Raw genomic sequence first — 26,631 nt, forward strand, 5'->3', positions numbered from 1 at the left:
AAATGTACCTAAGCTGAAGCATGCAGTTTGTCCATCTGCATTTACCCCATTGGACACAACATCCTGATTAATAATTTATTATCTACAACTTAATAATAAAATACATAAATAATATTGTTTGTTTCTATTACAAAGTATGTAATTGCCCTGTTAAGACATTGCCCCTTTAAGAGCTGTTGTGCAGCTGCATCTAAACCATGCTACGCTACAGGACGCTAATCCGGACGCTTATAAAAAAAATCCTGAGAATGCTGTTCATTGACTACAGCTTAGCGTTCAACACCATAGTGCCCATAAAGCTCATCACTAAACTAAGGATTCTGGAACTAAACACCTCCCTCTGCAACTGGATCCTGGACTTCCTGACGGGCTGCCCCCAGGTGATAAGGGTAGGCAACAACACATCTGCCACGCTGATCCTCAACACTGGGGCCCCTCAAGGGTGCGTGCTTAGTCCCACCCTGTACTCTGTTCACCCATGACTGTGTGGCCAAACACGACTCCAACACAATCATTAACTTTGCTAACGCCACAACAGTGGTAGGCCTGATCCCCGACAATGATGAGACTGACCTCCTCCCTATAGGATGAGACCTGGCAGTGTGGTGCCAGTACAACAACCTCTCCCTCAATGTGAGCAAGACAAAGGAGCTGATCATGGACTACAGGAAAAGGTGGGCCAAACACACCCCCATTAACATCGATGGGTCTGTAGTGGAGCGGGTCGAGAGTTTCAAGTTCCTTGGTGTCCACATCACCAATAAACTATCATTGTTCAAACACACCAAGACAGTCGTGAAGAGGGCATGACACCGTTTCTCCCTCAGGAGACTGAAAAGATTTGGCATGGGTCCCCAGATCCAATTTCTGAATGTTTTTTTAAACACGCATGATAGCTGTACTTTTAGTTTATGGTTTAGGCAGCCTGTTAGCCATATTGATGTTTCTCAATGAGTTCAAAGCATGTGAATGCATCCAACTGGTATTTACGACTTTACAACTAGTAAATTCCCACCTCCCACTTGGTTACGAATGCAGCATAATTACTAGTTGGAGGGCTCGTCTAGTGGATTTTTACCAGTCGTATGTGGTAAATTCCCACTTGGTTATGAATGCAGAATTATTCAGATTTCCTATGTCAAGGCTAGATTTTAAAAAATCTGCTAAATATTTACTGCCAGTGAGGTTATAACACAAGCCAAATTAGTAATATTCAAATAGTTTAACACAATAAAGCTCAAACTAATTTAATCAACTTTTTATCATAAATGATGCAATGAACAAATAAAGAGCTTGCATCTGCTAAATGACTAAAATGTACACAAACCAAGTTAACCCTTTCAATACACATAAAATGCTGAAACAACTGTAGAGTTCATTCTCTATGACATAACAGGCACTCATAGCTGTAGAGAAAAAACTCACAGGACATCCAATTTATACAAATGCTGGTTTTTGGCTGCTAGAATGATTTTTGGAAAAGCATCCATATTTCACTGAGATCTCTCCCATCTCCTGGACTGTAGTATTCAGGTGTGGATAAGAGCTGGTGCAGTCCTCCTGCTCAGGGATCTCTCATGGAAAGACCCTGGGCTATGTATTGTTCCTGTCAGTCTGCACGTCACAGTCGTAGGTGTGGCATTGGCATGGTGACATCACGGAAAAAACGATGGACGAGGGCATTTTTGGCAGATATCCTCTTGTTTGGGTCATAGCTCAGCATTTGCTGGAAAAATAAGAAGAACAAATACGTCATAAAAAGGGACATATCGATTACGTGTCATAGGCCTATGTGAAAACAAAAAGAAGCTCTGAGCACAAATTTCAATTAATTATATTTTATTAACTCTATTAATAAAAGGGAAGAAAACGACCGTAAACTCTGTCAGAGAGAACTTCTGGATTTATACTTTTAGGCATCCTACAGCCGTAAGGCCTTAAGGAGGATTTTGATATGAGGGTCATGTTGTATTTCCCATTGTCATCATCTTAGCTTCACACACACACCCTGGTATTAGGGTGTCCTGTATTCATGGTGCCCCTAGTGGCCCGATACTTCCGGCAGGTTACCTTAACCTAGTTATTTTATTAGATTTCCCCTGGTTCTACATTTGTATATAGTGTTGTATATACAGTATATTCCTTTTGCAGCAGTCTTTCGGCTTTCTTTGAGAGACTGGGTTCCTTATAACAACACCACATTCCCTGTATTTTGTTCTAGTAGAAATAAATCTATATCATGTTCTGTTCTATCCTGTATTTCTATCTGATATTATGACATCTGTGGTAATCTAAAGTACCCAAAAGGGCCACTAGGTGTCTGCAATTACCTCTGGCTCGCAGTGTGACCTCATCTGTCCTGCTGTTGTTTGTTGAGACATGCTCTAATCAAGGGAGACTGACCAAAAGCTCAGCTATAATTAAAATACATTTGCATCTGACTGAAACCTTTTTCCTGTTCCTCCAGTTTTGCCTCCAGCACTTTCACAAATCAGCTTTGGATGTGCAGTAGAGCCTGCCTATTATTAACCTTATTGGTACCAGCCTAATACCAAAACATAATTAAAAAGTGGTCAATGTTGTTAGAGTTCTAACCCTGGGCCTCCTGAGTGGCTCAGCGGTCTAAGGCGGGACAGGCACCTGCAGGCTGGCCACGGTCGTCAATTGAACAGTGTTTCCTCCAACACATTGGTGTGGCTGGGTTCCGGGTTAAGCGGGTGGGTGTTAAGAAGCACGGTCTGGCAGTTCATGTTTCGGAGGATGCATGACTCAACCGTCGCCTCCCGAGCCCGTTGGGGAGTTGCAGCGATGAGACGTGAAAAAGGGGGTAAAATACAAAAATAAATATATATTTAATAAAAGGGTTCTCACCCTGAGCAGCTCTCTCCCGTCCTCGTCCAGTGGGGGAACCACTTTGGACAGCTCCTGTCGGGCCCACTTGGGGAAGGAGGGCTTGTAGTCAGGCATGGAAGTGACCCCTGGCCAAGCCACCTCATCCGGTGTGCCCAGGGTACGGAAGATCCGGAACAGCTGATCGATCTCTGAGTCGCCTGGAAACAAGGCCCTCCTGGTTATCTGAAGAAAGAATTGGAAGGTTTGGACATGAAGTGAGACCTTGCTTTATAAACGTTAAAGCTACAAAATAGTATAGCCAGAGAATACATTTACCATTTCAGCAAAGATACAGCCCAAACTCCAGATGTCAACCGCTGTGGAGTAGTATTTGCAGCCCAAAAGAATTTCTGGAGCTCGGTACCATAGAGTTACCACCTGAGAAATGCTAAAATGTTAGTTTCCCCATCATGGGTTCAGAAATAATTTGAGGTGCTTACAGAAGCATAACACCCATGTAAGACCCATGTTGCTAGCCATTGGCCAACTAAAAACCGCACAGCAAATTACAGTGTGGTGTATGTATGCTTCACCTCATGAGTGTAGGTGCGGACAGGCACCCCAAAGGCCCTAGCCAGGCCGAAGTCAGCCAGCTTGATCTCCCCCTGGGCGTTAATGAGAAGGTTCTGGGGCTTCAGGTCCCGATGGAGAACCCTGTGGGAGTGACAGAAGGCCAGGCCCTGCAGCAGCTGGAACAGGTAACTCTGCACACACACACACACAAAACAGACACACCTAATTAGCTTAAGAGACACAGTCAGACAACCTCGTAGGTTTCCATATTGTTTTCATTTAAAAATGTGACAAAATATATGTAGCACTGACAGACATTATAAATTCACTTATTTATAAGCCTCACACCCCAAGTCTGAACACGTTGGATGTGCAGTCTGTGCATACCTTGACAAGTGGCAGAGAGATACCAGAGACAGAGGAGTCCATGAACTTCTTAAGGTCCTGATGAAGGAACTCAAAAACCAGGTACAGTTTGTTCTCTGTGTGGATGACATCACAGAGCCTGTCGGTGTGAAAATACATAGAGATGTCAATGTAAGCCCAATTTAACAGAGACAGTTGATGTTTAACATAATAAGTAGCTCAATTGTACATACTTGACAATATTTGGGTGGCTGAGCTCTTTGAGGAGCGATATCTCTCTGATGGCAGTGCTTGGTACTCCCTCTGTTTCCCTAAGAAAAATACATATAGCTACGACAGTCACACAATATCATCCCTTTACTCACACAGACACTAGCTAGGTTTCTATCCAATTGGTGACAGATTTATGTGAATATTCTAAAATCCACATAAAAATTATATGCACATTTTCCCACCAGTGATGTGTTTCCATCAAAATAACTTGCAAATAAAAAGGCTGTGCATCATGACATAGTGCACATAAATACTTTTTGATGTTCAATTCCAGAATAAAAAAAATACAAATTAAATGGGTTTCCATCGCAATTTCAACTCTACTGATGGTTTTCTCACAAATATGTTGTGTTATATAGTCTGGTATTGGCACTTGCGCTGATGGCTAGAGCGCATGTACAGCCTACATGAAAATATTATTATGGACAAAAGAGCGAGACTATTTGTCAAATGGCATCAAGCATCGATTATCATGTCACCAGAACAGGACCATTAATATTGATTGGAAAGGAGCATCAAGCTCATCACCTTGCACTTTCACCGCCTTGTGAAGTTCATCATAATTGATTATATCTGTAGCCTAATAAACTGCATCCTTTCCCAACAAGTTGTAGTGGAAGGACCACATGTCATTGTGTGACTCCAAGTTTACTTTGATATAATTAAGCAATAAGGCCGAAGGAGGTGTGGTATGGAGGTGCGGTATATGGCACCAACTTACTTCACCATAGGGATGATGCCAGGTTTCCTCCAGGTGTGATGCTTGGCATTCAGGCCAGAGTTCAATCTTGTTTCTCATGGTCAGAGTCCTTTAGGTGTCTTTTGGCAAACTCCAAGCGAGCTGTCATGTGCCTTTTACTGAGGAGTGGCTTTCGTCTGGCCACTCTACCATAAAAGCCTGATTGGTGGAGTGCTGCAGAGATGGTTGTCCTTCTGGAAGATTCTCCCACCTCCACAATAAACTCTAGAGCTCTGTCAGAGTGACCAAGTTCTCCCCCGATTGTTCAGTTTGGCCGGGCGGCCAGCTCTAGGAAGAGTCTTGGTGGTTCCAAGCGTATTCCACTTAAGAATTATGGAGGACACTGTGTTCTTGGGGACCATCAATGCTGCAGAAACGTTTTGGTACCCTTCCCCAGATCTGTGCCTCGAGAAAATCCTATCTAGAAGCTCTACGGACAATTCCTTCGACCTCGCGGCTTGGTTTTTGCTCTGACATGCACTGTCAACTGTGGGACCTTATATAGACAGGTCTGTGCCATTCCAAATCATGTCCAATCAATTGAATTTACAACAGGTGGACCCCAATCAAGTTGTAGAAACATCAAGGATGATAAATGGAAACAGGATGCACCGGAGATCAATTTCAAGTCTCATAGCAAACAGTCTGAATAGCAAAGCATCAGTTTACATTTTTTAAATAAATTTGCAAATACCTGTTTTCACTTTGTCATTATGGGGTTGTAACATAACAAAATGTGGAAAATTAAATCAAATGCACTGTATAATAGATGTGTACACAAAAGTATGTGGACACCCCTTCAAACTAGCGGACTCAGCTATTTCAGCCACACACGTTCCTGACAGGTGTATAAAATCGAGCACACAGCCATGCAATCTATATAGACAAACATTGTCAGTATAATGGCCTTACTGAAGAGTTCAGTGACTTAAATGTGGCACCGTTACAGGATGCCACCTTTCCAACAAGTCAATATATCACATTTCTACCCCGGGCAACTGTAAGTGATGTTATTGTGAAGTGGAAACTAGAGGTCGGCCGATTAGGATTTTTCAGCGCCAATACCGATTATTGGAGGACCAAAAACCTCGATACCGATTAATCTGACTATTTTTTATTTTTGGGGGGTAATAATGACAATTACGACAATATTGAATGAACACTTATTTTAACTTAATATAATACATCAATAAAATCAATTTAGCCTCAAGTAAATAATGAAACATGTTCAATTTGGTTTAAATAATGCAAAAACAAAGTGTTGGAGAAGAAAGTAAAAGTGCCATGTAAGAAAGCTAACGTTTCAGTTCCTTGCTCAGAACATGAGAACATATGAAAGCTGGTAGTTCCTTTTAACATGAGTCTTCAATATTCCCAGGTAAGAAGTTTTAGGTTGTAGTTATGATAGGAATTATAGGACTATTTCCCTCTATACCATTTGTATTTCATTAACCTTTGACTATTGGATGTTCTTATAGGCACTTTCGTATTGCCAGTGTAACAGTATACCTTCCGTCCCTCTCCTCGCTCCTTCCTAGGCTCGAACCAGCAACACAACAACAACAGCCACCATCGAAGCAGCGGTACCCATGCAGAGCAAGGGGAACAACTACTAGAAGGCTCAAAGCGAGTGACGTTTGAAACGCTATTAGCGCGCGCTAACTAGCTAGCCATTTCACTTCATAAACAGTGCAATGCTTGACCTGCAACGAAGAGCTGCTGGCAAAACGCACAAAAGTGCTGTTTGGGGGGATAGGAGGGACGCCATGTGCGACTGACGTGTTTTCCGTTTGCTCCCGTGGTATTCTTAAAGTTTATGTGAATTTTGCAGCAGAACCATATTTATTTTCAAATATTAATTTGGTGATCCCTTTCCGTAAAAACCAAGACTACTTTGCTTCCGAATGTCAGCATGTCGACCAAACATAAGGCCAAAAGCATGACTGAGAAAACCCGGCCTACAAGACCCGCTCTCATCACCGCCCTCTCCTGAGTCTGAGGGCCCGGGGACGCACACTTTACCCGGGGGTGCGGCTTGGCCTGGCGGCGCTGAAATGAACATTCTCGAGGCCATCAAACTACTACGCTCTGAAATAGTTGAAATGAAAACACAGATGGTTGCTACGATTGAGGCCAGAATACAGGAGGTTTCTGATACTTTAAAAGCAGATTTAACCATCCTGCGGAACGAGACTGTGCCAGCAATCACATTACTCAAAACAACAGCTGCGTCACTCACTACAACGATTGCAGCACTGGAGACCTCCGCCACTAATGTCTCCGACTTAACTACATCCCTGGAGGCTGAAGTTAAACACCTAGCTGCGGATTTGAAAAAGGTGAAGGAGAGCTGTGTGAGCTTAGAGGGATTCTCCCGCCGCAATAATCGGAGACTTGTATCGGTCCCAGAGTCAGCGGAAATGCATCGCGCCACAGATTTTGTTTCAGGGCTGCTGAAGGATGTTCTTGCCTTAGATGAAAAGCCCCTGATTGATCGAGCCCACCGGTCGCTGCGCCCAAAGCCCCGGGATGGGGAGAGGCCCCGTGACATAATTCTTCGAGTGCACTTTTTTCAGGAGAAGATGGAGATCCTCCGACGAGCCCGCAATACCACTCTGAGCTTTCAAGGACAGAGCTTCTCCATCTACCAGGACTACTCCCCCACTGTTTCCAGGCAGCGTGCAGCTTTCGGACAGGCCAAACGAGTACTTCGGGACCATCCAAGTGTGAAGTATGGACTGCGATTCCCGGCCCGTTTATCTCATGAGGGTAAAGACTACACATTTGAATCTCCGGATGAGGCTATGGCTCACATTCAACGTCACATCAAAAAGTTTTGAACATGCTCACAGTTCAGCAACTGTTGCTTGCGAACTGTGGATAGTAAGTAACCCACCTGTGGTACAATTATGTTTAGATATAACAGGCCAGGTTGAATTGTTCAGTTCTAATGTTTTCATTCTGTCTTTTTAGTTGTTTTTTCTGTACTTTTTCCAAACATCTACCACCGTACATTATTACTCTGGGACAAGTTATTCTGGGGGTTTTGGGCGCTCATTGCTTTTGGGCGCTCATTGCTTTTCCATTCTATCCTCTAATGACAGGGTATGAATAACGGGAATGCCCAGAGGGGCCGAAATAATGCGATCAAGTACATTTCATGGAACACCAAAGGGGTTAATAACCCAATGAAGCGTAAGAGGGTGTTGACACATTTAAAGGGTTTGAATGCAAATATTGCATTTCTACAAGAGACTCACTTGAGGACTGGTGAGCATTTTAGGATGCGTAAGGACTGGGTTGGTCAAGTGTTCCACTCAAACTTTCATAGTAAATCAAGAAGTGCTGCTATTCTGGTTGATAAAGCTACTCCCTTTGTAGCTTCTGAGGTTATTGCTAATCCTAAGGGACGATACGTCATTGTAACCGGTGAACTGTTTTCTACCCCTCTTGTTTTGGCTAGTGTTTATGCTCCCAATTGGGATGACAAAAGTTTCATTTCATCCTTTCTGTCTGCTATTCCCAATTTAGATTCTCATTTGTTGATTTTAGGGGGGGATTTCAACTGTAAATGTCCCCAGTTCTTGACAAGTCCTCACAAACAAATACAGGCCCATCTAAATGTGCCCTACTGATTCAATCCTCCTGGCGTTTCCTACATCCTACAGATAGACAGTATTCCTTTTATTCTCATGTTCATCAAACATACTCCCGGATTGATTACTTCTTTTTGGACCAAAAACTTCTGCCTACCTTCGGCAGTGTACTTACGAGAGTATTGTTATCTCTGACCATTCACCATTAGTGCTTGAACTAGAGTTTCCCCAGCGACCTCCTATGTGTTATCAATGGCGTCTCAACCCCATTTTACTCTCAGATAAGGAGTTTGTCAATTTCATTTCTTCTGAAATCACCTTATTCCTAGAAACTAATTCAACACCAGGTATGTCCTGCTCTACCATATGGGAGTCTCTCAAAGCATACCTACGTGGCTAAATTATTTCTTATACAGCCAACCAAAACAGAGTTCGCTCTCAGCGACTTCGGGACCTGAGCGAGTCCATAGCCACACTGGATGAGAAGTATGCTACGGGTCCTTCCTCTGATCTGCATAAAGAGCGCCAACTACTCCAATCTGAATTTGATGAGCTTTCTACCAGGCAAGCTGAACAGTTACTCTTGCGAGCTCGATACAAAGTCTATGAACAAGGCGACAAGGCCAGTAAACTCCTTGCGCATCAGATCCGTAAATATGATGCCTCACGTTTAATCCCACAAATAAGGACCCCGTCTGGTGCCACCACAGTTATACATTAAGAGCTCAATGATCAATTTAAACAATTTTACTCTGCGCTATACACCTCTGAATCCCCTCAAGACCCTTTGCTGATTGACTCCTTTAATGGCTTGAATATGCCTTCAATTGATACAGACTCCCATGACTGTCTAGAAGAAGAATTTACGCTTGAGGAGATTGCAACAGCAGTGTCCGCAATGAAAAGTGGCAAATCACCAGGTCTGGACGGTTTTCCAACCGAATTTTACAGGACGTTTTCTGGTCTGCTTTGCCCATTCTTGTCTCGACTATTTGCAGAGTGCCTTAATACTTCAAAGCTACCGCCTAGTCTTCATCAGGCTTCAATTTCATTACTATTAAAGAAAAATAAAGACCCCCTGGAATGTGGATCCTATCGCCCAATCTCGCTTTTAAACTGTGATTACAAAATCCTAGCTAAGCTTTTAGCCATCCGCATGGAAGGCTTGCTGCACCAAGTAATACACTCTGACCAGACTGGCTTTGTGAGAAATAGGCATTTATTTTTCAATATTAGGCGCCTTATGAATATACTGTACTCCCCAGCGTCGGGGGACCCGGAGGTGGTGGTCTCACTTGATGCCGAAAAAGCGTTTGACCACGTTGAGTGGGATTACCTAACAGCTGCCCTTTATAGATTTGGCTTTGGCCCCAAACTCATTGCGTGGATAAAGATTCTTTATTTTTCCCCCATGGCTTCGGTACGGACTAATAACTTGTCCTCTGACTATTTTCCCTTGCACCGCGGATCCAGACAGGGTTGTCCACTCTCCCCCTTGTTGTTTGCTTTGGCAATCAAGCCTCTCACCATTGCACTGCACTCTAATGATGCCATTCAAGGTATAATCAGGGCGGGCTGGGAGCAGAAAGTCTCGCTATATGCTGACGACCTCATTTTGTTTATCTCCAACCCTGATACCTCATTGCCACGTGCCCTATCTGTTCTTTAAAAGTTTGGATCAATCTCAGGGTACAAGCTGAATCTAGGCAAGACTGAGCTTTTTCCGGTAAACAATGCTGCTTTAAAGTGCTCTTTTACAAGTTCTCAGTTTAGGATTGTCCGGGATCAATTCACCTACTTGGGAGTAAAAGTGACAAGGAAATATTCAAATTTGTTTCTGGATAAGAGCGTCTGCTAAATGGCTTAAATGTAAATGTAAATGTTTCAGGAAAACTTTGTTGCTCTAGCAGACAGTTTGAAACAATCTTTTACTTTTTGGAATTCCCTAACCCTTTCTCTTATCGGAAGGATTAATGTCATTAAAATTAATGTGTTGCCCAAATTTTTATATTTATTTCAATGTTTACCCATTTTTATTCCAAAATCTTTTTTTATTTCACTGGATCAAACATGCATGCATTTTATTTGGGATGGCAAGGTACCACGGATTGGTAGAAAACATTTACAGAAGCCTAGGTCATTGGGGGGTTTAGCTCTACCAAATGTTCAGACATACTACTGGGCTGCAAATTTCAGAGCCCTTCTGTACTGGCTGCAGACTGATCCTACTGGCCTTAGACCACTCTGGGTCCAGATGGAGTCTGAATAGTGTAAACCTGCAGCACTTTCCTCTGTGTTGTGCTCGTCTCTCCCAGTGTCCCTAGGCAAAAGGTGTGTCAACCCAATTGTAAAGCAGTCTCTTAAAATTTGGAATCAGTTCCGTTTAGCCTTTAGCCTCCGAGGCTTTTCTCTATTAGGCCCAATCAATCAGAACATTTTATTTCCTCCATCTTTGAATGATGGGGCTTTTGGCATTTGGCACTCACTAGGCCTCTCCTCGCTAGCCCAATTATTCTTTGATGATACATTTGCCTCTTTTTCTCAGCTGCAGGAAAAGTTCAATCTCCCCCAATCCCACTTTTTCCGCTATCTCCAGACTAGAAACTTTGTCAGAGCTAACACACCTGGATTTCCCAATAGGCCTGCGAATACAGCTATAGAGAGCATCTTGGAGTTGAACAAGCTTCCTAGGGGCGCAATTTCAGATGTATATGCAATCATTCATGACTTACAAAACCCTTCTTTGGTGCCTTTAAAGACTCAATGGGAAAAGGATTTGGGGGAGGAACTTGAGGAAGACGCCTGGGAATCTGTGCTGCACAGGGTGCACTCGTCCTCTTTTAGCACCAGACACAGCCTCGTTCAATTCAAGATGGTTCACCGTATCCACTGGTCGGGGGCCAAACTTGGAAGAATATTCTCTGATTTTTATCCTACCTGTGTCAGATGTAAAGTGGAACCAGCCACACTGTTGCACATGTTTTGGGGCTGTCATAAACTGTCAGGTTTCTGGGAATTAATATTTAAATGTTTCTCTGATATATGTGACACTGTTATAGATCCGGCTCCCCTTACAGCCCTTTTTGGAGTACTGCCCATGGGTACCCCCCTATCAAGAATCCAGTCGTACACTGTTGCTTATACAACTCTTTTAGCTAGACGGCTAATACTACAGAACTGGAAGATGGCAGCTCCCCAATCTTATAAATATTGGGTGAGAGATGTATTGTGCTCTCTGAAACTAGAAAAAAATCAATTCACGTGGGAACCCCAAACTGTATAATGAGGCTTGGGCTCCATTCCGGTCTTACTTTAAACAGTCCATCCTCTGATGGCATTGCAATTAAAACTAAAATAAGTCTGTATTTGACCCCCCTGTGACTTAAGGGTTGGGGGAGCTTCTCTCTGTGTTTTTGCTGGGGGGGCATTAAGGTCCATGTGCTTATTGATTGTGACCCGCAGATGCCTTGTTCACCCTTGCCTGGGCAGAGACTGAAGTGTGACCTTGTTTTTCCCAGTTATTTTTACATTTTGTTCACGCCTACATGAATATTCATTCTATTTTTTTATTTATTTTAAAGCATTGTAAACGTTATTTTTGGTCCAGTGAATGGTCGGTCTGTGGCCATGACTGTCTGTGAGTGGTTGCATTTCTCCACCCTTATCCCTTGACTGTTTACAGGAACAATGGTGAGGTATTTGCTCTGTCCCTATACTATAGATTGCCCTTTAACCTTTGTAGCCTTCTGCCTGGTGTGTTTAACTTGTCTAAAGTATGGTATCTTAAAAGCTATTTTGTATTTGTATTTTTTTTCTAGTTGAGTATATTATTTATATTGCTTTGTGTTGTCTTGTGTATGTAAAACTTAATAAACAGAGTTTTTTTTTTTTAAAAGTGCTGTTTGAATGAATGTTTACGCGCCTGCTTCTGCCTACCACCGCTCAGTCAGATAATTAAATACTTGTATGCCCAGTCAGATTATATGCAACGCAGGACACGCTGGATAATATCTAGTAATATCATCAACCATGTGTAGTTAACTAGTGATTATGATTGATTGTTTTATATAAGATAAGTTTAATGCTAGCTAGCAACTTACCTTGGCTTACTGCATTCGTGTAACAGGCAGTCTCCTTGTGGAGTGCACAAGGACTAGCTGTACGGTTGCAAGATTGGATCCCCCGAGCTGACAATGTGAAAATCTGTCGTTCTGCCCCTGAACGGGGGAGTTAACCCACTGTTCGTTCCTAGGCAGTCATTGAAAATAAGAATGTGTTCTTAACTGACTTGCCTAGTTAAATAAAGATTAAATAAAAGGTGTAAAAAAAAATATATAGTAATAATATTTTTTATTTTTTATTTAAATCTGCAAAATCGGTGTCCAAAAATACAGATTTTCGATTGTTATGAAAACTTGAAATCGGCCCTAATTAATCGCCCATTCCGATTAATCGGTCGACCTCTAGTGGAAACGTCTAGGAGCATCAACGGCTCAGCCGCGTAATGGTAGGCCACACAAGCTCACAGAACGGGACCACCAAGTGCTGAAGCACGTAGAGCATGGTCTGTCCTCAGTTGCAACACTTACTATCGAGTTTCAAAATGTCTTTGGAAGCAACGTCAGCACAAGTACTGTTCGTCAGGCAGCCACACACAAGCCTAAGATCACCATGCACAATGCCAAGCGTCGGCTGAAGTTTTAAAGCTCGCCGCCATTGGACTCTAGTGATGAATCACGCTTCACCATCTGGCAGTTCAATGGACGAATCTGGGCTTGGCGGATGCCAGGAGACGTTACCTCCTCTGTGGCAACAGTTTAGGGAACTTTCCTGTTTCAGCATAACAATTCCCCCATGCACAAAGCAAGGTCCATAAAGAAAAGGTTTGTCGAGATCGGTGTGGAAGAACTTGACTGGCCTGCACAGAGCTCTGACCTCAACCCTGTTGAACACCTTTGGGATGAATTAGAACGCAGACTGCGAGCCAGGCCTAATCGCCCATCACCAGTGCCTGACCTCACTAATGTGCTTGTGGCTGAATGGAAGCAGGTCTCTGCAGCAATGTTCCAACATCTAGTGGAAATCCTTCCCAGAAGAGTGGAGGCTGTTATAGCTGCAAAGGGGGGGACCAACTCCATATTAATGCCGATGATTTTGGATTGAGATGTTCGATGAGCAGGTGTCCACATACATTTGGTCATGTAGTGTATAAGCTTCACTAAGGGTCAAAGTAGTGGAATGGGGTAGTGGGTTTTTAATGAAAGTAGGGTTAGCTGGAAAGTTGTCACTTTTGTTTTTCCTCTTTTGTATCACAAAATATAATGGATTTATTATATAATCCAGTTGGTGGCAGTAATGCAACATATTGGTTGCCAACCGCCGTTAAACTCTAAAGAAGATGAAGAAGAAAATGCCCATCCAAGATTGTGTAATGTGTATACTGGCTGCTGACAGTGGGAAAGCCAGGTGTGTCACACATGGTGCGCAGCTAATACCTCCCCTTTTACATGAATCTACACGGAACAAAAATATAAACACAACATGTAACACAACATGTGTTGGTCCCATGTTTCATGAGCTGAAATAAAAGATACCAGAAATGTTCCATACCCACAAAAGTGTATTTCTCTCAAATTGTTCACAAATTTGGTTACATCCCTGTTAGTGAGCATTTCTCCCTTGTCAAGATAATCTATCCACCTGACAGGTGTGGCATATCAAGAAGCGGATTACACAGCATGATCATTACACAGGTACAGCTTCTGCTAGGGACAATAAATGGCCACTACAATGTGCAGTTGTCACAACACAATGCCACGGATGTCTCAAATTGAGAGCGCTTGCATGGTGAGTGCAGGAATGTCCACCAGAGCTGTTGCCAGAGGATTGAATGTTAATTTCTCTACCATAAGTTGCCTCCATTGTCATTTTAGAAAGTTTGGCAGTGCATCACAACCGCAGACATTTACATTTACATTTAAGTCATTTAGCAGACACTCTTATCCAGAGCGACTTACAAATTGGTGCGTTCACCTTAAGACATCCAGTGGAACAGCCACTTTACAATAGTGCATCTAAATCTTTTAAGGGGGGGGGTGAGAAGGATTACTTTATCCTATCCTAGGTATTCCTGAAAGAGGTGGGGTTTCAGGTGTCTCCGGAAGGTGGTGATTGACTCCGCTGTCCTGGCGTCGTGAGGGAGTTTGTTCCACCATTGGGGGGCCAGAGCAGCGAACAGTTTTGACTGGGCTGCGCGGGAACTGTACTTCCTCAGTGGTAGGGAGGCGAGCAGACCATGTGTATGGCGTCATGTGGGAAAGTGGTTTGCCGATGTCAACTTTGAACAGAGTGCCCCATGGCGGCAGTGGGGTTATCGTATGGGCAGGCATAAGCTACGGACAACGAACACAATTACTCTTTATCGATGGCAATTTGAATGCATAAAATGCTGTATTCTTATTTGTATTACTTTTTCTCCCCAATTTCATGATATCCAATTGGTAGTTACAGTCTTGTCCCATCACTGCAACTCCCGTATGGACTCAGGAGAAGCGAAGGTCGTCCTCCGAAACACGACCCTGCCAGGCCGCACTGCATCTTGAGACACTACTCGCTTAACCCGGAAGCCAGCCGCACCAATGTGTCGGAGGAAACACCGTACAACTGGCGAGCGTGTCAGCATGCATGCGCCTGGGCCTGCCACGAGTTGGTAGAGTGCGATGGGACAAGGACATCCCGGCCGGCCAAACCCTCCTCTTACCCGGACGACGCTGGGCCAATTGTGCGCCGCCTCATGGGTCTCCCAGTCGCGGACCGCTGCGACACAGCCTGGGATCGAATCTGGATCTGTAGTGACACCTCAAGCACTGTGATGCAGTGCCTTAGACCGCTGTGCCACTCGGGAGACCCCGTGATGAAATCTGGAGGCTCATAGCTAGATTAGGGCCCAATGAATGAATTTCAATTGAATGATTTCTTCATATGAACTGTAACTCAGATTTATTTTATTTTATTGTTGCATGTTGCATTTATATTTTTGTTCAGTATAGATGTGATTCCAATGAGATTGCAATAACTTGCCTAAATTCAAGGACTTAGAGGACATATGCCTCTTCTGTGATAAGGGGAAACTATTATACACTTTGAGTGTGACAGTTATTTTGGAGCGAGATAATATTTTTATTTATTTAAGTAATAAGACCAGACATGCCACGAGGGGTCTTTTCACAGTCCCCAAATCCAGAACAATTGTACAGTATTATATAGAGCCCTATAGAGCCCTTATTGCATGGAACTTCCATCTCATATTGCTCAAACAAACACCAAACCTGGTTCAAATTTTTTTTTAAGATAAAGCAACACTTCACGACACAACGCCTCTCCCCTATGTGACCTAGGTAGTTTGTGTGTTTGCATTGATTTGTAGGCTGTATGTAGTTCTGTCCTTGTCTATTGATGTTCTGTATTATGTCATGTTTCATGTGGACCCCAGGAAGAGTAGCTGCTGCTTTTGCAACAGCTAATGGGGATCCTAATAAAATACCAAATAAGACCCATGTATTTTCAATGAAAGATGTTATTATTGAAATGAAAACAAAACTACTGAATTAGTCGTAAATTTCTTCATTCTCTTTCTTCATTTCTCATATACTGAGAAACTAATATTTGAAATCTGTCCACAAATGAAATATATTTTTACTAGAAATCCAATATTCTTGTTTGATCGTAATTTGACATTAAAAAAAAAAATATATATATATATATAGTATATAGTATAGTAATTGTAAATACGAATTTGTTCTTAACTGACTTTCCTAGTTAAATAAAGGTTAAATAAATAAAAATAAATGTGATCAATGCCATTTTATAGCAGTGCCAGTAGCTGTCATTACAGTGACTTGTTTGTCATGCAAAGCTATATAGCTAGCCAGCCTGCAAACTCGACGTTTGACTCACATTCCTACCGCCAAAAATATCAACCGGTAATGTAGCTATAGGTTCCCATCCAATTGGCGACAGATTTTCACCAGTGGTGTTTCTACCAAATGGAGTTGATGCAGATAAAAATCAACTGGTAAAGTAGCTATGTAGCTATCATTTTACTCAACGTTCTGGCTAGTAGAACCCTGATTCAAACGCAAATTTCAGACATATGTAGAACTCAAAGCAAATTTAACGACGGGTTTCCAGGCAACTAGCAAGCTTAGAGTTCGCTAGTTATTAACTATACTTACGTTACCTACTTTCAATACTCACTGGTTATCAATTCAGGTCAAATAACTAGCTATGGTAGCGACATGGTTAACAAGGTTAGCTAGGAGCAAGCAACTGTGGAAATGGAAAGCATAGTCACATCCGGACTAATGTTACTGTGAGGAGTCAGTCAGCTGCTTGACCGGGCTACAATTAACGTTAGATGGCTAACGACACTTCGATAGCCAGCTAATTTTCAGTCAGACACCACTTACGTGTCTAGTCTGATTTTCTTGAGTGCAACAGTCTCTCCCGTGACTTTGTTCTTTGCCTTGTACACCACCCCGTACGTCCCTTCTCCAATCTTTTCCACTTTCTGAAATAATTCCATGTCACACGAATTCCGTTTGGCTAACGTTTCAAACCGTTGTGATTTTTTTAAACAAAGAAAACCGTTAACTCAACTTCAAACTAACGTAAGCATGCGAACTAAGTAAATTATGTGGGGGGGGCAATTTGTAGCGGGAACACATCAGGATTATCCATAGACTGTAAAAAATAAAATTCCACAATAAATAAAAGGGATCAATTGAGCCGGGTGTAACTCTATAGTAGTAACACTTTCCACTCAAAACAAAAGTAACAGGTCCCGCGTTGTTTATGCCACGCCCCGGAAGAACGACAGCGACGCGAACCTTTTCAATATACGACCAATCACTGACAGCCCAATAGTTAAAAACATTTAATAATAATATGACTGACAGCCCAATGGTTAAAAACATTTAATAATAATATGACTGACGCGCCCATTCAGCACAGAAACAAACGCAGAATGGGTGGAACATGGATTTTAGCTTTAGGAAAGCTTCTCTGGCAGTCGCGTTTTTGTGAAAGGTTCAAATTTGAGGCGCTTATAATCGCCCACCTTCAGTTGATATTCAAATGTTGATCTTCCCTCCAGAGATTTGTAAATTATTGAATTCAATTAAGTAGCTAACAATATACTCTTATTTAAAGACTGTCAACTCTGTGTCCTACATTTGGCTGATGCCTATGTCATCATTCCATTTAAAATGGTAAATCATGATTGAATGACCCTCCCTCCTCTTGCTCTCTCAGGTTACTGTAACCACGTTTCCATTCGTTGTGTTTTTATGCGAGTAAAGTCATACCATATGCAAAAAAATCACGACAGCTGTGATGGAAACAGGACGTTTTGGTACAATGTTATAAATGCCGACAGATAATGAATTCGGTCATTTAACCTGGTGGGATCTTTTTGTGCCGGTAAAATTAATGGCAGTGGAAACGCCAGAAATGGCAGTGGAAACGCCTTTATATTGATATAACAACCATCATATCGAACTAAACTTGGAGTCACATGATGATATGGTGTGTGGTCCTCCCACTATGACTCGGGAAAACAGTGCAGTTTATTATGCTACAGATTAAATAAATTATGAACTTCACAGGGTGGTGAAAGTGCACGGTGATCTAGATGCTCCTTTCCAATAAATATCGAGGGTCTTATTCTGGTGACATGATGATCAATGTTTGACTGCCGTTTGACATTTAAAAATATTATTGTTCATATCCATAATAATCTCATCATGTAGTTTAGCCCCTCCATACAGACTTCTCGCACTATTTGGGAGCTGTTGATTAGAGCGCAGGTGCACATTTTCTATTTAACGCAGTCGTTTTTGTGACAAAACTATAAGTATAGTTGAAAATGCAATGGAAACATATAGAATTTTAGAATGTACATGAACATTTAATTGAAAAAGTACATGTTGTGTGCACTACGTCATCACGCACTGATTTTGTGTGTTTCACTTCATCACGCACTGATTTTTTTATCTGCATCAACTCCATTTGGTGGAAACACCACTGGTGAATATCTGTCGCCAATTGGATGGGAACCTAGCTAGTGTAACAGTGTTGTTTCATTATTATCTCATTAAGACTTTCATACAAACTCTGCAGATAGCACTATTGGGTGATCTGAAAAGTCATAGTCAATAGATCAATAATATAATAATACTTTTAGAAAAAAAATACATTTTTTAAAATTTACAACCTGTAGAAATTATGAGAATAGAAAGGTTCAGAACTTTTGTGAAACAGCACAGCACAGTTGAAAAATATATGGCAAATGAAAATCCAATATGGATGGTGTTAAGAGATAGATGGGAGGGGTTGAATAGAGCTGAAGGGTGGGAATAATAACGACAAGATAACTGTCCATAAAACGTATGTAGGTTCTGAACTTTTGTGAAAGAAATAGATGGGAGGGGTTGAGGTTAGAGGAAGGACAGGAGTAAAAACAAACAAAATATAACTTTTGTCACATAGACTGAACCTATAAAATATATATAGATTGTATGAGCTGGAAGTAGAAGCCTAAGTGTGGTTGTTCACTAGTTTTTTTTATTTATTTAAACTTGTATTTAACTAGCCAAGTCCGTTAAGAATTCATTCTTATTTACAATGATGGCCTACCTCGGCCAAACCCTAACCCGGATGATGCGGGACCAATTGTGCGCCTCCCAATGTACTTCATTTAATCTTTAATCTTAATCATAAGGTTCCATGACTTTGTCCACACAGGGCATCTGAACACACAAAATACATTTTGATGATTTTATTAAATTTTGGGTGTTTTATTTAACTTTTGTACACCTGTGCTGTTTTCCGGTCATTAGAAATGAATGGGTGAGACTACAATTAGTGTATAAAATTGAGTTCAAGCACATGTCCATTCATCAGATGGACACACTTCCTCTCCCAGACCCCCACATGCATGTGTGTGTTTGAGCACACACACACCTCACTCCCCTTCTTGGCTTCCACACCTGTTGGCATTCTCACAAACAATCGCAACATTGTTTCAATAATATATAGAACTTTTCTCGCAGCTCTGGTATACAAAGCTTTTTTGAGGCCTTGCTCACAATTAATTCTGTGGCAGCACAATGACCAAACGATATACTATATGTGAGGCTCTTGATCATATCTTTGATCATGACACTGGTGAGGAGGAGAGAGTCCTTGTTAAACTTTGACACAAAGTAGTCTGTGATAAATAGCACAATATGTTTAGTCTGAGTATTTGTTATAGTCAAAATAATCCATACATTATGCATTTTTTACTCAAAAACGAGTTGTATGAGCTCCGGTCAATGAGGCCTACAGGCCATAAATAGCAAATAGAAGTTCAAAACGTGTAATGTTCACAAGAAACTTAAGTTGATAAAAAGATCTAACACAACATTAGGTGATAATATATGTATTATTATGGATTTATAATCAGCTATAATGGGGCTGTCATTTTGGACCGGGAACACAGAATTAATTAACATGAAACGAAAAACAAAAGGAGGGTTAAAGCTGATCTACCCCCTAAGAAAAAATGAATGAAACTTTCATACTCAACACCATTCCAATAATCAAACAACATTTTATGTTTTCTAGAAAGGTTACTTTTGGAAAGTCTTTTTCCTGATTGTGTTAAAATTCCTGACATTCCTCAGGGGTTTATCAGTCTTCCACTCTGCTCTCTGATCCCAGAGTGAACCAGCCTTTGTTGTGTTTGTGTGTGAGTGATATAGAGAGAGAGGACAGTCAAGACCTGGAGTTTTTCCGGGCAATATGTATCCCAGAACTAACTCTGGGCCTAGCTACAGAATTGTAAAGGGATATGTGATGCTCCATTACCCGTTTTAGCTTAGCTAATGTAAACTGCTGGGAGGAATTTTTCAACGTACCTGTCTCTTCTAAATGTCCAGTTGCAGGTGGTTCTCCAAAAAAACTGAGAATATTCAGAAAGATATTACATCCACGTTTTGTATCGACTGAGAAATGCCTCTTGCATGTGTGAAGATCTTTGTTTTGATCACACTGTGTGTCACACCCTGACCATAGTTTGCTTTGTATGTTTCTATGTTTTGTTTGGTCAAAGAACCATGAATAACCACCACGCTGCGTTTTGGTCTGCCTCTCCTTCACCACAAGAAAACCATTACAGAATCACCCACCACAACAGGACCAAGCGGCGTGGTAACGGGCAGCAGCAGTAGCAGCGCGATAAAGACTTCTGCACTTGGGAGGAAATCCTCGACGGGAGAGGACCCTGGGCAAAGCCAGGGGAGTGTCGCCGCCCCAAGGTGCAGCAGGAGAAGAGGCAGCAGGAGCAGCGCGAGGAGGAATGGACATGGGAGGACGAATTGGACGGAAAGGGACCCTGGGCACAGCCAGGAGAATATCGCCGCCCCAAAGAAGAGCTGGAGGCGGGGAAGGCGGAGAGGCGCTGGTATGAGGAGGCAGCACGGCGGCGTGGATGGAAGCCCGAGAGTCAGCCCCCAAAAATGTATTGGGGGGCACACAGGAAGTGTGGCGAAGCCAGGTAGGAGACCTGCGCCAACTTCCTGTGCTTACCGGGGGGCGAGAGAGACCGGGCAGGCACCGTGTTATGCCGTCTATCCGGTACCACCTCCACGCACCAGCCCTCCGATGGCAGCCCCCCGCACCAGGCTGTCTCTCCGTCTCATCCCTACAGGTGCTCCCGCCTGTCCAGTGCTGCCGGAGCCTTCCTCCTCTCCAGCGCTGCTGGAGTCTCCCGCCTGTTCGGCGCTGCCAGAGCTCCCACCCCTCAGTCCAGAGGCGCTAGAGCCCTTCATTCCAGAGGCGCCAGAGCTACTCAGTCCAGCGCTGCTAGAGCCTTCCTTCTCTCCAGCGCAGCCAGAGTCTCTCGCCTGTTCAGCGCTGCCAGAGCTCCCACCCCTCAGTCCAGAGGCGCTAGAGCCCCTCATTCCAGAGGCGCCAGAGCTACTCAGTCCAGCGCTGCCAGAGCCTTCCTCTCCAGCGTTGCCGGAGCTTCCCGTCTGCCCAGCGCCATCTGAGCTACCCGTCTGCCCGGCGCCATCTGAGCTACCCGTCTGCCCGGCGCCATCTGAGCTACCCGTCTGCCCGGCGCCGCCTGAGTCGCCAGTCTGCCTGGCGCCGCCAGTGCCGCCAGTCTGCCTGGCGCCGCCAGTGCCGCCAATCTGCCAGGGGCCGCCAGTGCCGCCAGTCTGCCAGGGGCCGCCAGTGCCGCCAGTCTGCCAGGGGCCGCCAGTCTGCCAGGGGCCGCCAGTGCCGCCAGTCTGCCAGGGGCCGCCAGTGCCGCCAGTCAGCCAGGGGCCGCCAGTCAGCCAGGGGCCGCCAGTGACCCTCAGCCCAGAGGCGCCAGAGCCCCTCAGCCCAGAGGCGCCAGAGCCCCGAGCTTCCGCCCCTCTGTCCCGAGCTTCCGCCCCTCTGTCCCGAGCTTCCGCCCCTCTGTCCCGAGCTGCCGCCCCTCTGTCCCGAGCTGCCGCCCCTCTGTCCCGAGCTGCCCCTCAGTCCAGTGGGGTCATTTAGTAGGGTCGCCGTGGTTAGGAGGCCACGGAAGCGGACAAGGTGGCGGACTAAGACTATGGTGAAGTGGGGGCCACGTCCAGCACCAGAGCCGCCACTGCGGACAATGCTCACCCAGACCCTCCCCAATAGGTTCAGGTTTTGCGGCCGGAGTCCGCACCTTGGGTGGGGTGGGGGTACTGTCACACCCTGACCATAGTTTGCTTTGAATGTTTCTATGTTTTGTTTGGTCAGGGTGTGATCCGAGTGGGCATTCTATGTTGGATGTCTTGTTTGTCTATTTCTATGTCTGGCCTGATATGGTTCTCAATCAGAGGCAGGTGTTAGTCATTGTCTCTGATTGGGAACCATATTTAGGTAGCCTGTTTGGTGTTGGGTTTTGTGGGTGATTGTTCCTGTCTCTGTGTTTGCACCAGATAGGGCTGTTTTGGTTTTTTCACATTTCTTGTTTTGTTAGTTTATCCATGTCTAGTGTCTATATTAAAGAACCATGAATAACCGCCACGCTGCGTTTTGGTCCGCCTCTCCTTCACCACAAGAAAACCGTTACACTGTGTAACGCTTTGTCATCTTCTACACATGCCCGCGGCCAGGTCGCATCAAAATGACTAGTTCCTGCAAAGATATTGAGAAATGCAAGATGTCTGGCATGTAAAATGTTGAAGAAACTCCTCACTCAGTGCAAAATGTGGATTTATATATTCTCTCGTTTTTGGAGAACCACCTGCAACTGAACACAGACTTTTAGAAGAGACACTTTTCTTCTGAATCAAAAAGGAAGAAAGTAGCGCCAAGAAGAGGTTAGAAAAATTCCTTCAGAGGCTTTACACTAGCTAAACTTTAACAGGTAGTGGAGCATCAAATATCCTGTTACAATTCTGTAGCTAGTCTGGGACAATTACCATGTTACAGTGCTTGTTTACATAAGACAGAGGCGACCACCTGTTCTAATTAACTATCGAAGCCTCTCCGAACGCCTGTGTGTAATGGAAGAAGGACAAAAATAGTGTTGCAACTAAAAAGTGCTGTCAGTTGCAACAGTGTTACATTATTTTGATGTGAAAGTAGAGGACTTTATGTTTCCAACATCATATTGCAAGTAAGGATTATTAATATTTCCATACTTTTAAACAGAGTTTTTGTAGTTACAGGATTGTAGTTCACATGGAGCCAGCTTTGGTCCATACCTTCAGCTGAGAACTGAAGAGGAAGCTGTGAAGCCCCTTTTGAGTTTTCGAGAGCTACCTATAGTTACATTTCATGTGCCGAGAATGAATCATTTGTTTGCCTTCATTTCAATGGCATCAATGCCCAGAAGGATGGGCAGGCCATCCTTAAGTGGGACAGTTAGATTTCGTATTTCCATGTTTATTTGAAAGAATGCGTGAAAATGTTCTGTTCAGATCGAAATGAAGAGCGGAAGAATTTAAGGAATTAATCCGTGCCTTGGGTTTATCTCTATTCCGGTGAGCCACTGTGTTCATTGGCCTTGTCAGGCGTGATTCTAATGTTCTTCAGTGGAGGGAGCTAGTGCACGAAGTCCCGATATGTGTGTTGTACCAAGTTGACTGACTAAAAGGGAACTCTCAAATTGAGGAATTTTTTTTCTCTCACTATAACCGTACAGCTAGTTTCAATCAAGTTTGTGTGTGGGTTTTGTCTAAGTCAGTGTTCTGTGTTGGTATCTTTCAGTGCTGTGCAGTGTGGTCGGTCAGGTGCTTCTGTGAGCAATGTTGTTAGCACATGAGTGGTCACATGTGCAGCTTGAAAAATCTCACCACCAACCTAAGGCAATTGGAATGGCAAGATCATATGTCACTGTCAGCTACACACAGACTTACCATTGAATGCACCTCAAGTAAAAAAATTAAAAATTAAGGACTTGTGGCTGCAGAGGCCTCCACATCAACCTGCCTTTGTGTGTCCATACATCAACTGAATAATTTGTTTAAACATTTTACCAGATTTAAGTAAATACTGAGTTTCATGCATGTTATTTTATTTCAATGTGTTTAGTTGTTAGATTGTTAGATATTACTGCATGGTTGGAACTAGAAGCACAAGCTTTCCGCTACACTCGCATTAACATCTGCTAACCATGTGTATGTGACCAATAAAATTTGATTTGAGTACATTCAGTATTTTTCTGAATAAAAATATATATATATATATATATATATTCATTCAACCTTTAAAACTTTTGATAATACTGTACCGAAACAATGGGAGTAGCACGAAGTTGAGATACGTGATTTGGGGGTCCAGACCCAGACACATTACCACTGTTCCTAGAAAGCTAGGTTTTAATTATTTTTTTAACCTTTATTTAACTAGGCAAGTCAGTTAAGAACAAATTCTTATTTTCAATGACGGCCTAGGAACAGTGGGTTAACTGCCGGTTCAGGGGCAGAACGACAGATTTGTACCTTGTCAGCTCGGGGATTTGAACTTGCAACCTTGCTAGTCCAACGCTCTAACCACTAGGCTACTTTGCCGCCCCGGGTAATTGTTCTTGTCAATCAAAGGTCATCACAATACTATGTTTTCCCACACGAATCGTCACACTGGTCAAAGTTGTGGTGTTTTTAACCATTAAGACCTTTATTTCTACCTCATTAGTTCAATAATGACTTAGTCTGTTTGACTGAATCGTTCTGGAATGCGGAAGCGTTAAAAAGCAAGCACAAGTGTTTCCCAGCATATGTGGATCGCTTCGAGCATAGATCATTTTACTTGGTATGAGGCCTATGGCACTGAAAGGAGAATATGGGGAAAGAGGGGAGTAAAAGGATGCTATTGATTTGCCATCCCCACACGCTGATCTTGTGATTCCCATGTACGCACAGCTGTAAGGTCGGACGTCAGGCCAGGCATGATTGCAGCTAAGCCAATTCTTCCAGGCATCCCTATAAGGAACAGACATGACATATAGTACATTAAATTACATTTGTTCGAAATCTGTCAGAATAGGATAGATGGTGCTCGTATTTGAAAAGTGATATTCATGAAAAAAGTGAAGTGAAGTTAGAGTGACGTTAGAGCATATGGTGGAGTCATGGAATCTGGCCGAAAATTGTCTTTAAAACAAGTGTAGGGCAAATCATCAAAGGAAGAAGACTCAACTTATGCATGGCAATTGCAATATTAGAACAAACACATTATGCAAAAAGTAAGAGATTAAACTTGAAAGGGTCAAATTAGTAATTAAAGAGTACAGAAGAAATCGAAAAGTCTGTTTCTTTATGGCCCTTCCTGGGAGGGGGGAGTAACGAACGCCAATACATAACTATGACTTCATATCAAGGGTGCGTCCCAATAATCGCTCCTTCTTTCTGAAGTGTACAGTTGTTCACTACTTCCCACACATTTAATAGCATTGGATTGGTGTAGGCATTGGGTATAGAGAGTTTCCATATACCAGTTATTTCCCTTCAAATTCATCAAGTGTACACTTCGGTAGAAATGAGAGATTATTGGGACACACACCTTGATTCAATTCTCAACTTCCTATAGTGACCGTTGACCTTTGCAACTCCATAAGACAACATTAGCAAAGAACTTCCTGCCTGTTCACAGGCTATAGGGCAATTCAATGGTAAAAGATTCAGGTTTTTCACTTATAATGTATGTCAAACAAAAACCATTGCTTTCAAAGTTTGACAAACCATACAACCCCATGCACAATAACTACTTTTAACAATTTACACAGAACATTTGACAAAAAAAAACACATTTACTGGAAGAACTGTGCAGATGCCAAATCTGGTAACAGCACTGTACTGTGCTGAGTAAACTTGTGAAACATAGACGTCTGGGATTGGTTCAGATTTGGTCCGGATCGGACAAAATTTGAACCAATCATGAATGTCTATGTTTTGGCCAAATTAAGGCTAGTTAAGACGTCTGTGGATGTTGAAATCAACACGGGTCCAGACTGGATAAAAAAAAACGTCTGTGGATGTTGAAATCAAATCCAGGGCAGATTGACCAAATTTCAACTACTTTTCAACGCCCATGGACGTCTGGTGTCGGTTGGTGCTCAGTGGGTGAGGATTCTGGTTAGAGTAAAGGGAAAGAGCCGGGGCTCATGGTAAGGTGTCAGAAAGTGCCAGGAGATGTGACATTAATTGGAGAGACAGAGAAGAGAGTGGAAGTATTGTCCAGACTTCACACTTTTGCTTCAACTACCAAACGACAGAAAGAGACAAACAGTTATCAGCTGAACATAACAGTATGCCAGTGGAAGTGAGAACTGTAAGCAGGTGACTCAACTGTGGTTTGTGACTACTATAATTTCCCATTGTAGCCAATTCAACTACAGACATTTCGTACCTGATTTGTTTTTTTGTTACCGATTTCTTTCTCATTCATCATTAATGAATCATTCAGGATTATCTGTAATCATGACAGCATACACATTAATATAGAAGTGTTCAGAAACATTCTATTCTTATTTACAATAATAGTGACTCCAAAATGGCACATTATTCAGCATTCATTTATATTGAGCACAAAATACTCTGAAACACAATCAAAACAAACAGCAAGTGCATCCAACAAGTTTGTAGAGTCATAAGCTTGATGTAATCAAGAAACCATGGATAGATGGCAGCATTCGCCCGAACTGAAAGCGTGAACCACTGCACTTAACCACGGCAAGGTGAC

At 42.9% G+C, this 26,631-nt stretch overlaps 1 protein-coding gene across 3 annotated transcripts; it reads right to left on the minus strand.

Moving 5' to 3' along the window:
• Positions 1-1,231: 1,231 nt before the first annotated feature.
• On the minus strand, positions 1,232-17,230 carry LOC115143073 (cyclin-dependent kinase 2-like). Of its 3 annotated transcripts, none has more exons than XM_029683093.2 (7): positions 16,848-17,229; positions 4,005-4,082; positions 3,793-3,910; positions 3,426-3,596; positions 3,169-3,270; positions 2,872-3,075; positions 1,232-1,726 (listed from the first exon to the last, which is right to left on the minus strand). In XM_029683093.2, the coding sequence occupies exons 1-7, from the start codon at positions 16,961-16,963 to the stop codon at positions 1,622-1,624; spliced, it is 894 nt and encodes a 297-aa protein (XP_029538953.1). In that variant the 5' UTR covers positions 16,964-17,229; the 3' UTR covers positions 1,232-1,621. The 3 variants fall into 3 exon arrangements, with proteins under 3 accessions (XP_029538953.1, XP_029538954.1, XP_064857851.1); XM_029683094.2 differs by lacking the exon at positions 16,848-17,229 and adding an exon at positions 4,766-10,333; XM_065001779.1 differs by lacking the exon at positions 4,005-4,082 and having other exon boundaries at positions 16,848-17,230.
• Between the last annotated feature and the right edge of the window lie 9,401 nt (positions 17,231-26,631).

Source organism: Oncorhynchus nerka, linkage group LG15 (assembly GCF_034236695.1).
Source record: "Oncorhynchus nerka isolate Pitt River linkage group LG15, Oner_Uvic_2.0, whole genome shotgun sequence".
Classification (NCBI taxonomy): domain Eukaryota; kingdom Metazoa; phylum Chordata; class Actinopteri; order Salmoniformes; family Salmonidae; genus Oncorhynchus; species Oncorhynchus nerka.